The 13,949-nt window shown below is 37.5% G+C and overlaps 1 protein-coding gene across 2 annotated transcripts in view; it reads right to left on the minus strand.

Moving 5' to 3' along the window:
* Positions 1–3,397: 3,397 nt before the first annotated feature.
* Positions 3,398–13,949, minus strand: part of GRM7 (glutamate metabotropic receptor 7) — a 428,551-nt gene continuing 417,999 nt past the window's right edge. Inside the window, exons 10-11 of one of the 2 annotated variants that reach the window (XM_067544398.1) lie at positions 5,321–5,413; positions 3,398–3,509 (exon numbers count right to left, since the gene is read on the minus strand). In XM_067544398.1, the coding sequence (XP_067400499.1) occupies positions 5,343–5,413 (71 nt within the window). In that variant the 3' untranslated portion in view covers positions 3,398–3,509; positions 5,321–5,342. Of the gene's footprint in view, positions 3,510–5,320; positions 5,414–6,878; positions 6,925–13,949 lie in introns of those variants that run through there. The other variant, XM_067544399.1, reaches the window with a different exon arrangement.

The following is a 13,949-nucleotide window of genomic DNA, read 5'->3' on the forward strand; positions in this document are numbered from 1 at the left end:
ATAGAAATATTTATTGGCATTATGATTTTGATAAAGAATGAAGCTGAAAAATTTGACAAACAGAAAATATGCAGAAAAAGCAGCATCACTGTTGTAAAAGAAATACAAGGCATTCATTTATTTCAATTAATTTAATTTTAAAAGATTAATTTGTTAAATGATTAATAGGGAAAATCTGTGATTTTATCTTGTTAATGCCCTTATGTCCAACTTGAGAAATTGCAATATGAGAAGATAAATATTAGGGGTTAGTGTTATCTTAAAATACACTTGAATGGTTCCATGCTTGAGATTTACTTACATGCGTCTAGGTCTAAGAATTTTAAAGCGTGGCCACGTTAACATTATTAGCATGTATCAATGATGAAGATTTAGTTTTCCAGCCATCAATTTTAAAATACAAATAGATGCAGGGGCTTGCCAAAAGCTCTTTATGTATCAGCTTTGACTGCCCACTTTCATCTCTCATCAGTCTCTGCAGTCTCTTGAAGATCCTTCAAGAGAGGTTAGAAATTGAGCACTATTTTTCAACATTAAACTAATTTGTCACAAAGTGAAAATGAGGTTTGAATTCAGGCTACATTAGGGTACATTCAGGCTACATTCAGGTACATTATTTTGTACCAAATAGTCTGAGATACAATGAGCTATGGAACACATAAATTGCTTTAGCACATTATTTGTGGCCTGATCCTGTGAAGCGCTGAGAGCCCCCAAAAGGTGTCCCCTGTTGAGTGACTTGGCTGGGAATTGAGGGCGTACAGAACATTCCCCAGATGGAAGAAAGGCAAGAAGATTATTGTTATTACGGTATCTAGCAGGCAGTGCCTAAGCAATTTTACTCTTCGAGAATAGGACACACTGGATAATTCCATTTGGTAGCAAACATCACAACAGCTTTATCTTCGTGTGCATAATTTTAAATAGTTGTGTAAATGTATTTTTAAAAAGTTCTGACCATAGTACAGAATGATATCTACCAGCATGTTACTGCACATCCATTATAAATTATTTAAATACTTAGCAATCACCATAGAAACTTCTGTGCATATGGATTTGTTATTTAGCAAAAAATTACTTCTAAAGCAACTGACAATCTGCTTCAGGCAGAATCCTATACCCCCAGTCACAGAACGTAAGAGACCCTGCCTTGGATTAAGACTGAGCTACTGTAACTTCTAATACTACTATAATTGTTTAATAGCCTCTGCTGTTAATCATCCTGTTTTGTATAAAAGCTCGCTCTCCTAGCTCCTTAGCAATTCTAAAGGAACAAAGCTGCCCTTGCAGAGATATTCAATGATTGGCATTTTCAGATTAATTCAGTTAGTGCTGCAAACCTACTTTTAGCCTAAAGCAGCACACAAAACAAGCTTACTAAACAGCCTTTAAAAGGAACACCAAGAACAGGGTTCTAATGGAAAGTTCCAGTTGTAGTATCTGGTTCACAAGACATTTTTGCTTGGTGGTAACCTCAAATCTTTTCGTTCCTAACTTCATACAACTGAAAGGTGCAAAACCTACCCTAGCTGAAAAAAAGATTATGGGTATTTGAAGATACGGGGCCAGAATCTCAGCTGGCATAAATTGCCATAGCTCCATCAATGACAATGGAGCTATTCTGATTTATATCTGCTGTCCCACAAGATGTCATAATTCACTGGAAAACAGACTTAAATGATAAAGGAGTATTAATGAGTTGCAGTGTTTTTCACAATCACCTCTGCTGAAGGAACTTGAAATGCCGAAGGACTGCAGGTACAGCTGTGCTGCAAATAAATGTCCTATTTAAAAACTAGGGCAAATTGTGTCGCTATGAAGGAGTAAAACGGCTGCTAGCATAAAAATTATAGAAACGAAAGTCCTTCTGATGTCAGTACATGTCTGAAATTTACAAGGCACACACAATAGGCTGAATATGTATTACTTTAACTATTCACCTAGGAAAAATGAGAACATTTTTACTGTAGTGTAATGGGGTGGCACCCACCTCTTGCCAGTGCCCCCTGGTCAAGTGTGTGCAGGCCTGCAGTTTCTCTCTGCCTTGCAATGGAGTCTTCAGTGACTCAGCCCTCCAGCCGACTCACACACAGTCTGTATGCAAAACAAACCAACCTCTTTCAGGGTATACAATTGACTGGGCCTGGCCAATGCCGTCCATAACGTCCTACACCCCATGCTGGGCTCAGTCCTTTCACAGTCCAACCAGATCCACCGCAGTGTCCCTCTGTTTGCAACGTCTGTCCCCATGCTCAAACCTCAGCCTGAACCTTAGCTGGCCAGCTTACACATGAAGGTTCCTCCCTAGAGGTTCTTCATCTGTCCATTAGTCCTCTGACTCTGGCTCTCCAGCTGGGTCAGTCTCGGTTCAGCCCTTACAGCTCCCACAGGCACTCAGGAGCACCTCTCGCTTCCCAAGGCCAGCAGACTGAACTCACTTTGGCCCTGCAGCTCCTTTTGTTTAAGCCCACTGGGCCCTGATTGGCTGCTCCCTTCAGCCTCTTTCCTGATTGGATGTGTCCGACACAGCTGCTGTAGGCAGCCTAGAGGATCTCTCTACTGCCCTTTTCTGGGGCGAGGTGCAGCAGGGCTGCAAGGCCTCCAGCAGAGGGTCTTAGGGTTCCACCCAGGTACATGTAGGAATGAGTAAACACAATTTGTCTAATACTGAATCCACTTAATTTGAAATTTCGAGTTAAACTCAGCTCCTCGGACGTTCTTATTCTGCAACGACCTGACATTTTCCCATTGCCAGTTGCTAGAGGGGAAAACACCCTTTTTGTACGGCACTACATTTGCACTCATTGCTTCCCCTTCTTGACTTTGGGTGGCTGTGTACTGGGGGGAAAATGCCACCTTAGTCCACAGTGTGGAAGAAGCAGACTATGGAGAGAAAGAGAGAAGAAATAACCTTTCCATTATGAATGGTCTGCCCTGATACTTCCAAAGGAACCCTCCCTAACCCTCAAAGGAGGGTAATATAACAATAGATACTGACCCCCATGGACTCCAGAGGCTACTGTTTAGAAAGTACAGATGTTTCCTCCCTTCACCTTTCCTTGAACTACACAGAGCTCTTCTTTTAGTATCTGAAGAAGAGCTCTGTGGCGCTTGAAAGCTTGTCTTGTTCACCAACAGAAGTTGGTCCAATAAAATGTATTATCTCACCCACCTTGTCTCATTATTTCTTCAAATCATTCAGGTAATGCACAACTTTAACTACCCTTCCCTAGGTACCTAGAGTTTTCATCAATTTTAAAAGTAAAGAAATCTTATTTGTCGCTTGTGGGAAACAATTGAAAAGGTTTATAAATACATTTTTCCATACATCATTTATGGGAAATTGGCATAGTCGGGTAACAGGTTACTACAATGCTGATGTATAAAACAGATTGGTTAGTAAGCAAAACAATGTCTGTTCAGAAGAGTAGATTCCCCCCCCTCTGATAACATCGTATTTGCGTTTAATGCAGCACATGAGGGAATGCAGAATATTTTCCTGTTCTTTTCTGGAAAAACAAACCAAAAGGTTACATCATCCTGACAAACAATCAGCCCAAGTAGGAAAATACTTGCTGTAGAAGGATATATACAGAAGAGCTCTACAGTTTGAGAGAGAATCTCAGGATCAGATCATCATCATCACCACCACCACCACCATCCTTAGCGCTTCCATAGCACTGTATGGCTGATATTTTCAAATCAGCCTAAGGGATTTGAATGTCCTTTAATTTTTAATGGGAATCAAGCATCCAAATCCCTTGCGTGGCTTTGAAAATACCACTTTACATGTTGAAAGTAATGAACAAGAATCAACTAATTAATGCACATCACACATCAGAGGTACACACAAGGATAAATATGTTTTTCACGATGTACAGGAGCATTACAAGGAATATTCTGTTTTAGAGAGTACTGGGCCAATTCCTTATAGCTACCTATTTAATGTAAAAATGGAGATTAAAAAAAGTTATTTCTTTCTAAACTGACAACCTCCCCAATCTCATTTACTCCTACCTTTCTAATTTTCTTCCTTGGATAATTTGGTCTTCCTATGGTTACCTAAGACCCCTCCAACATTCCTATCATTTGATCTGCAATAATATCTTGCGTGTTCTCTCCACCCAGGCATTTGTTTCCCCCACCAATACTAGTTCTTTTGACCTCACTGATTATGCTCCTTTAGTATCTCCATGCCTTTCTGATCTTCATATATATAATAAAGCTTTCTGCCTTAAGTTCATATTACACATGAATGGATTCAAATAAAATAAGACCCAACATCAATGTTCTGCCAGAAGTAAAACTGAATACAAACCGATTTTCAATGTTGCTGTGCTAATTTACACCAATCTCTGATCTTTCCCTTGGAAAATATAGACATAATTCAAGCAATGCCCTTGTTAACCTTTCCTAGGCTTGCTGTTGTAAATTCTTAGGTATTCTGCTCAGCTGCCCAGAACTTTTATGACTCTGTAGCTCCACTAAAAAGCTACACAGATTTATTTTCCAGCACATAATATGAGTAACACCATAACAATGACAATGCTTTTCATATATGGGTAAAACCACAAAGAAAAGGCCAAAAGACAACACAAACACACACACAATTTCAGAAATAAAAAATTTTTATTAGCAATATTGCTTTTCACAAAATTATCAATGGACTCATTCTCCAAATTGCTCTGGAACACAGCAAGTCGGATTGATAAGTCCACAAACCCAAAATTAATTCACATGTCCATAAAGTGTGTAGTAATAACATTTAGTAAAATCAACCCTCAAAAATTGCTCACAGAATAGACATAATTCCACTGGCATTCTTTACCTTACAGAAATACCTGTTAAACTGTTTATTTGAACATCAGTAGAAAGACAACCACATACAAGTGGCTATATTACTTTTATGCTCTGAACCACCCCACAGGAGATTCCTAGAAATGATTCAGAAATCATTTGCCAGTTCTTAGACATAATTGCTGTAATTAACTTGTGATAAATTTTTCTTCATATTTAATGTACTGTGGATGGGCTAGATCCTCATCAGGTTTAAGCTGATGTAGCTCCATCAAGTTCAATAGTTCTAGACCGATACCAGTTTACATCATCTAAAGTTTTGACCCAACATTTCTTTCTTTTTTTTTTTTTTTAATAATATTTTCTTAAACGAGAACATTCGATAGAGGAAACATGAACAATTTTTAGAGTAGATTCTCGTTCCAACACAGCTGAACCAGTGCACAGTTCTAATTTTTTTTCTTTTTAATATATTATAAAATATACAAAATAAAGTAATAAAAAAAGCTAGATTATTTCTTACCTTCTTGGAAAGCAGGCAAAAGCTATACTGTAGGTGGAATAGTGTACCAAGTAACAGATTTTTGTACACTCTTTCTTACTGGTGGTATGCAGTCTACAGGAAAAGTAAATATATTGATATGTACAATATGTTTACAATAGACTCTTTGTTTTGTCCTATCACTGAGATAATCAAATGTATTCAATTGAAGATCTGGGATTAGAACAATAACAGGGAAAAGCTTGCAGTATATGACATTTGCTATGGATTAGAAATAAACAAACCAGTTCACAAAAGTTCAGGTACCTCTTAACATAGGAGCGGCTGCCTACATATGAGAGAGACTAGTTGGATACATTCCATCCGAACCAGCCCTGGAAGAGCTTTGCTTTAGTCCCCCTCTCCCTCAGAATCCAGCCGCCCTCATCTATGCAATACTCTCAGGTTTCCCAACAACATCAGCAGCCATTTAAGGATTTTCCTCAGAAAGACGTAATAGGCAACGTTATGTCAGTGATGTTAGGATTCAACACAAATGAAGAAACAAAAACAAAACAGCACAGCATGGTAGCATTTGCGCAGCAGTGTCTATAATTCTCTCTGAGACATGGGATGTTTTCATTTAATATACACCACTTGCAGCTTGCTGATGGGAATCCACACAGTCAATGTACATTCTTAACACACCGAAAAATGAGGATTGACAAAGTTGTATTTTTATTATCTTGCTTTTCTGAGATAGAGAGGCAAGTCAGAGTGGGTCTTTCATTTTTTGATCTGCTTACACTTCATTAACAGCAGAGTCACATATCTCGGTAACACATAAAGAATTAATTATAAAGGAAACACAAATACATCACGTTTTGTTTAGTTATAAAAGGCACCAATTACATTTCACTACAAAATTGCAATCTACATTGATTGCCAAGTAATTTCTACTTAACATAAAGTCAAAGGGAAAGAGAAGAAGTCACCTTGGACAGATTTGTAGAAGTGCTGAGCACCAGAAGTCCTCATTTATTTCAATAGAAGCTGTGGTTGCTCAGATTTCTGAAAATCAGGGCATTTTGAAAGTTCTGTCACAGATACTATGTCACACCATTCTTTTTGTCACATCTCAACAAACTACAGTACCTCGTCTCCAACTGAGGTGGGGGGGAAGCTACTCCTTCTCACCATCTATTTTACTTCACTGTGCTAGTTATGCCTGGTCTATATCATACTGATGTGTCGCCTCTGCTGTCCACTACCGCAGGTTAGTAGACTACTCTGTGACAAAGGCCACTGTCAATCATAAAGCAAAATCTATGTAGGAAAATCACAGAAGTGAAAAAAAAAATAACCACAGCTATTTTTGTGGGTAAAGTTTCTTGAATGATTTTGATAACATGTCAGAGGATAGCATCTATGATTGGAGGACTATCCATTGATTTCATCAATCAAAAAAAAAATCCTTAATCTACTCCGGCAAAGAAATAACTTGCCAAAGCAGTGGCTCAGGAATTCCAGCTCACTGGGACACTATATACTGTATGCTTGAGAGGCTTTTGGAACAACAAAAAATCACACAGAACAAACTTCAGCTGGCAAGCTGAAGATAAGAAAGCCAGCTCTTCTCCTCAGAGCTACACACTGGAATCACATTGCCAGGTTAGTTAACATTCTCCATCCCATTTAGAATTGTTGCTTCATGAGTCAGCAGTGATAGTCTGAGTAAATACCATTAGTCTGGTTCTATTACTTATCTTGTGGGTGCACTTTTTCCACAATGAAAATTGCTATGTGAAGAGGACACTATTAAGAAAGGAGGCAGTATTGCAGACACACCAATGGAAAAATACAGAATACTTTGCTTCCCAAGATTCTTACACAGTAGAATGCTTGAAAAGCAAATGGCCTGTCAGTAAGGTCTGCTATTTCTAGCTTGTTAGAGAGACAATTCTCTCATTACCAAATCACTGAGATCTTGATTTTCTGTTGCTGTATTTTGCAAAAGCCATACATTAATGTAAGTGGCTAAGTATAAGGAGCAATTATCCATAAATCCTCACCATAAGCTAAGTATGGGTTGGAGATTTTTATATTTGTCCAAGTTTGATGTTCTGCTCTTGCAGTGGAAACACAAATACATTATGGATCAGGAAGAATGGGCACTCTCCGTTAATTCAATTTAAGATATGATGAAGAGCGTCTTTTCAAATACTGTGAAATTCAACCAATGAAACGCATGAGAGAAAAATGAACTTGTTAAAGGAAGAAAGATGCTGTGTACCAATTTCTGCTCATCTTAAGCTACTGGAAAACATTTTTAATGTAAACATGTAATAGCAGAACAAAGTTGTTAAATGAGTAAAAGCATGCACATCCCAGATGTAATGATTATCAGAACTGTTAAAAATGAAATTATTAAAGATTGAAAAGCTTGGTCTTAATGCATTCCATTGATCATGAAACCTCTTTCTGTTCACAGCAATGGGGCACAGCTTGAGAAATTTCCCACTCCTTATTCCCCATACTGGGTGGGACATGAAATCATTGTCCCTGCATTTTGGGTGATCTTTCTTCCTCCATTATTGCAGTTACATGCCTTGCACTCATTTTAGATATCCACAATTGGGCCCTCTCCTGCTAAATGCTCATAGGAGCTGAGGGTGCTACTGAATGCCAATAAGGCCAAGAATCCTTTGGGCTCACAAATATACTGGTGTCAAAGCTTTACATGAAACATTTCTGGTTCATTGCATAATTCCTTTCTTTCTTGATTAAATGCCACCAGTACACCTGGAGGTTTAATAATACATGTTCTTATTTGTTTAGGTAAAGTATCAACATTTTGGTTTTGATCCTAAGATTTTGGCAACTAAATAGCATGGGCAGCCAACATCTGGTTTACTTGGGTTCAGTCATCAGTCACCCCAATGTTTGGAGGTACATGAAGCTCATGCTGGTGGTTCAGCACAGAACTATTCTCATTATGAAATGTCTCCCACACCCCCCAAATATAAATGGCACCCTCACCATAAAATGCTTGCACAAATTCAAAGCAGTAGAGTTACCTGGAAATGCCTTTGAAAATCAAACTTGCAAACGAAACTGTGCTTACTCACTTAAAACAAATAAAACATTTGATGTGTAAGTCAGACCTTTACCCTAAGCCAGCACTTTCTACTACTGACTGTATGGGCTTCTCCTCTTCCTTCAACCCTCTTTCCATTTTTGCCTTGAAATGTAATGATGGGAAACTAGGAAATGACAGTCTAGGTTTTATCATGTTTGTGTTACCTCAAAACAATTCAGACCTAAGAAGGGCATCGACAGCTTTTGTTCCAACCCCTCAGTTTCCTTCACTGATAACAATTAGTGAATGAAAAAAAATATTTGAGCTGATCAAAAAAATAAATGAATGGGGTGGGAAAGAACAGTAAGAGTAATTATAAGGGGGGATCATCTGTTTTTTAAAGTAAACATTTAAAAATAAAAACAATTGACCATCTCATAGTTGTTTGTAAAACAGAGGAGGAGGAGAATCAAAATTTTTGTCACCATTGCTCCTATTTGTTTTTCAAATTTCAAAATTCTGAAATTTCACCAAATGTTTGTCCCATCAGAGCTAGAAAATACATTCTATTACTGAAATACTTGCAAAATGTGTCCATGAACTTCTAGTGGCTTTTTGAAATTTGAATTTAATTTTTTCAAAATTTTTTGAAAGCTTCTTTTTTAAATGAAACATTTCTCATCCATTTCTAGAGCTGTCCAAAACACCAAAATAGCTGCAAGAATTTTGTCAATATTCCTTTTTCAATATTTTTCCATGTAAATATGAAATTTCAACATTTTTCACCAAAATTATCCACTCCAGAGTTTTACAGAAGATGTCCTATGGGTTTGATCCTACACTTATTGAAATCAATGGCAAAGCTTCCATTAATGTTAATGTTGCAAGGGCAGGATACTAAAACAATTTAAGCACATAAATTGTCTAGCTTGTGAGATTATTTGATTTTCTAACAATTGTCAATAGTGCTTATGTTCTATAAATGAAGAACAGTAGATGTTTCTGTTAGTCTGACCGTAGAATAGTATTGCATATGTATACATATGTACACACAAATATTTATAATTCAAAGAAAATTTTAGTTTGTTACTCACATAAAATTAAACAAAATAGTATTTGCAGAAAGACAGAAAGCTTAACACAGTATATAGTCACACATCTCCTGATCAGATAACTTGAGCAAATGTATTTAGACATTTAGGAATCTGACATGCATGTGAAGAAGAATACAAAAAACATTCTCCCTGCATATGTGAATTAGCTATTATTATTATTGTTATTTGTATTACCCTTTGTGAGTAAGATTCTGTTCTGAGTAATAATGTACTCCAGATTTAAAGCAGCATAGCAGAGATCAGATACTGGTCCTTGAGGATAGGATTTTCAAAGGAGATTAAGGGAGTTAGATTAATTTTTATGAGATTTGGATACCTAAATCTGTTGGATGCCTTTGAAAATCCCAGCCTACAACATAGAAATGGTCAAATAATGTTTTTTCCAAGGAAAATTGGATTTTAAACTAGACAACATTTTTCATGAAAAAGTCTCCTTTTCATTGAAAATTTCAATTAAACAAAATTCAAAACTGAACATGTAAAAACTGGAAAAATTGGAATTAAGAAATGCCAACAAGGTGCATCATGGGAGATGCAAATCCCAGAACCTCCATAGTTGCATTCTCTGAAATGCTTACAGTTTCAGGCTCAGGGCCAGAAAGACAACATAATTGTAGGGTCTCAATCACGGATGGTGTAGGGAGGAGGGTTTTAGAAGTATTAGGAACTGGGGATCCTTTTAGGAATAGGAAAGATGGTCCCCATCAAAACTGGAACCAGACAGCTAGCATGTAAAATGTAAAAGTTGGTAGAGGATTTTTTAAAGTAAGGGCTGAGGGAAAGCTGACAAGTGCGGATGAGCACATGATTTGGGCAGAGACATACCTTAGGAATGAATTTATTAAAGGTGAAACTCTATCTCCTAATAAAGAGGTTAGGAAAGAAGTGGGTAAAATACCGGTGGGAGCCAGAGAGGACCAGCTGACCATAAAACATGAAGGTAAGCAATTGAATATTGACAAAAAGTACAAATTCCTATCCACAAATGTTATAAGTTTAAATAGTAAGATGGGTGAATTAGAGTGCCTGGCATTAAATGAGAGTATTGATGTAATAGACATCTTGTAAACTAGATGAAAAGAAGATAATCAATGGGATGCAGTAATAGCAGGGTACAAAGTATACAGGATTGATAGACTAGGTCATGCTGGTGGGAGAGTTGAACTATATGGGAAAGTAATAAGAATCAAATCAAATACAAATCTTAACTGAATCAAACTGTCCCACAGAATCTCTACAGGTAGAAATTCCATTCTTGAACAATAAGGGGATAGCAGCAGGACTATACTACAAACCATCTGACCAGGATGGTGATGGTGACTGTGAAATTGTCAGGGAGATTAAAAAAGGCTACAAATGCAGAAAACACAATAATAATGGGCAATTTAAACTATCCTCATATTGAGTGGGTATATGTCATTTTAGGAAGGGATGCAGAAATAAAATTTCTAGACACCATAAAATGATTGCTTCTTGGAGGAGCTTGTCTTGGAACCCACAAGAGGAGAGGCAATTCTTATTTAGTCCTAAATGGAATACAGCAGAATCACTTGGTAATAGTGACTGTAATATAAATGAAATTTAACTTCCTTTTAGGGTAAAAATGCCAAAGGAACTCACCACAGTAGCATTTAATGTCAAAAAAGGGAACTACATAAAAGTGAGGAAGCTAGTTAAATGGAATTTAAAAGGAACAGTCACAAGGCTGAAATGACTGCAGACTGCATGAAGACTATTTAAAAACATTATAATATAGGCTCAAGTAAGTGTATGTCCCAAATAAATAAATAGATTAAACGGTAAGAGCACCAAAAAATGCCACCATGGCAAAATAGCAGAGTAAAAAAGTCATCCTTTAAAAATTGGAAGTCAAATCCTAGAGAGGAAAATATAAAGGAGCGTAAACTCTAGCAAGTCAAGTGTAAAAGTATAATAAGGTAGGCCAAGAAATAACTTGAAGAGCAACTAGCTAAAGATAGAAAATGTAACAATTAAGATCAGCAGCAGCAGGGAACTTGCCAAAGAGTCAGTGGGGCCACTGGATGATCGAGGTGCTAAAGGACCACTCAAGGAAGACAAGGTCTTTGCAGAGAAACTAAATTATTTCTTTTCATCAGTCTTCACTGTAGAGGACATGGGGGACACTTGTACATCAGAGCCATTCTTTTTAGGTCACAGGTCTGAGGAACTATCCCAGATGGAGGCGCCAATAGAGGTGGTTTTGGAACAAATTAAATAGTAATGAGTCATCAAGAGTTCTGAAGGAACTCAAAAATGAAATTACAGAACTATTCACTGTGGTATGTAACCTTAAACTAGCCTCTGTACCAGATGATTGGAAGGTAGCTAATGTAACTCCTATTCTTACAAAAGTCCCCAAAGGCAATTCTGATAATTACAGACCAGTAAGGCTAACCTCAGTACCAGGCAAACTGGTTAAAACTATAGCAAAGAGTGGAATTATCAGACACCCAGATAAACACAATAGGTTGGGAAATAGCCAATGTGGCTTTTGTAAAGGGGAATGATGCATCACCAATCTAAAAGAATTCTTTGTGGGAGTCAACAGGCATGTGGCAAAGGGTGATCCAGTTGATATAATATATTTGGACTTTCGGAAGGTCTTTGACAAGGTCCTTCACCAAAGGCTTTTAAGCAAAGTAAGCAGTCATGGGATAAGAAGGAAGGTCATCTCATGGAACTAGTTAAAAGATAGGAAACAAAGGGTCAATTTTAAAAATGGAGAAAGGTAAATAGTGTGGTCCCCCCAGTGATCTATACTAGGACCTGTGCTGTTCAATTTATTCACAAATGATCTGGAAAATGTGGGGTAACAGTGAGGTGACACAATTGGCAGATGATACAAAATTACTTCAGATAGTTAAGTCCAAAACTGATTGCAAAGAATTACAGAGGAATCTCACTAAACTGAGTGACGGGCAACAAAATGGCAGACGAAATGCAATGTTGATAAGTGTAAAGTAATGCACATTGGAAAAAGCAATCCCAATTACACTTACAAAATGATGGGATATAAATTAGCTGTTACCACTCAAGAAAAATATCTTGGAGCCATTGTGGATAGTTCTCTAGAAATAACCATTCAATGTGCAGCGGCAGTCAAAAAAGCTAAAAGAATATTAGGATCCATTAGGGAAGGGATAGATAATAAGAGAGATAATATCATAATGCTAGGGTATAAATGAATGGTATGCCCACACCTTGAGTACTGTGTGCAGTTCTTAGGATCACAAGGGATGGATCACTCAAAATTGCCGTTCTGTTCATTCCCTCTTAAGCATCTGGCACTGGCCATTGTCAAGGACATGATACTGGGTAGATGGACCATTGATTTGATCTAGAATGGCTGCTCTTATATGGTCCAGTCAGGGAACTTGACCCATAGAGGAAAACAAGGTCACAAGGCACCTCAGCTATGTACCCCATTAGTCACTGTGGCACATTTCCCAATTGAAATTTTCAATTTGAAACCAAAATCTTTTGACTGACAATTTTTGTCTGTTAAGCTTTTGATATTTTACTGAAAAGTCAAAATTTTCAATGAAAAAAATTCCATCAGCTCTAATAAATGATAACCTGTGAAAATGAAGCTAAATTAAACACTCACTTTCGCATTCACTCCTTTAGCTATATTTCATCTTACCATGTTCCTACTTTTTTTTTTTCTTCCACCTTCCCTCTCTTCCTCCACTCTTCATTCAAAAGACCAATTTAGTGCATCTGAGGCTTTGCCCTGTTGGGTGTTAAGCACCATTACCTACATTAAAATCAGTAGGAGTTGTGGGTGCTCAGAATATTGTGGGATTGGACCTTACCAGCACAGAAATCACAGTGGTCAGTGGATTTAAAGGATAGGGATAATTTTGGAGGTAAAGGATTTGGTGAAATAGAGAGATTTTCTGTATTGAAGAAGGGGAACTTAATTTAGGGTGAGATTCTGCCACCATAATTCATGTTGGGTAGTACCTTACTCTGCAAGTAATCCTATTGTTGACATCAATAGCAGTCCTCATGAGTAAGGTTCAATTCAGCCTGAGTAAGAGTGGCAGAATCTTGGCCTTGATTGATTAGGGCTGTTTCCTTTACTGATTTGCGACTCTACCACCCATCCTTAATAAGGGTTCCCATCACTTCTGAAGAAAAATCCTGGTTTCTCAATTTAATTAGAACATGTTTTATAGACCTTTTATAGACCTTTTATGATAAAAGAACCCAGGAGAGATACTCAAGGGGAGTAGTGAATGAAGGGGGAAAAATACCATGTTAGCAAGTTTGCTAGCCATTTCCACTTTGCTTTGACAGCAGAGTTTCTACTTCAAGGCAGCTATTCGGACCACAGTTTAATAGTCAGGAAGCGGCAGGGGTTTCAGCGGCAAATGGATGAACTGAATATGAGCAAAGAAAGGGCATTTCTTCACATTCTGATCTGGTTTATACAAAAATTGCAGACATGCCT

Source organism: Emydura macquarii, unplaced genomic scaffold (assembly GCF_026122565.2).
Source record: "Emydura macquarii macquarii isolate MOO-44397 ecotype Brisbane River unplaced genomic scaffold, CSIRO-AGI_Emac_v2 contig_968, whole genome shotgun sequence".
Lineage (NCBI taxonomy): Eukaryota > Metazoa > Chordata > Testudines > Chelidae > Emydura > Emydura macquarii.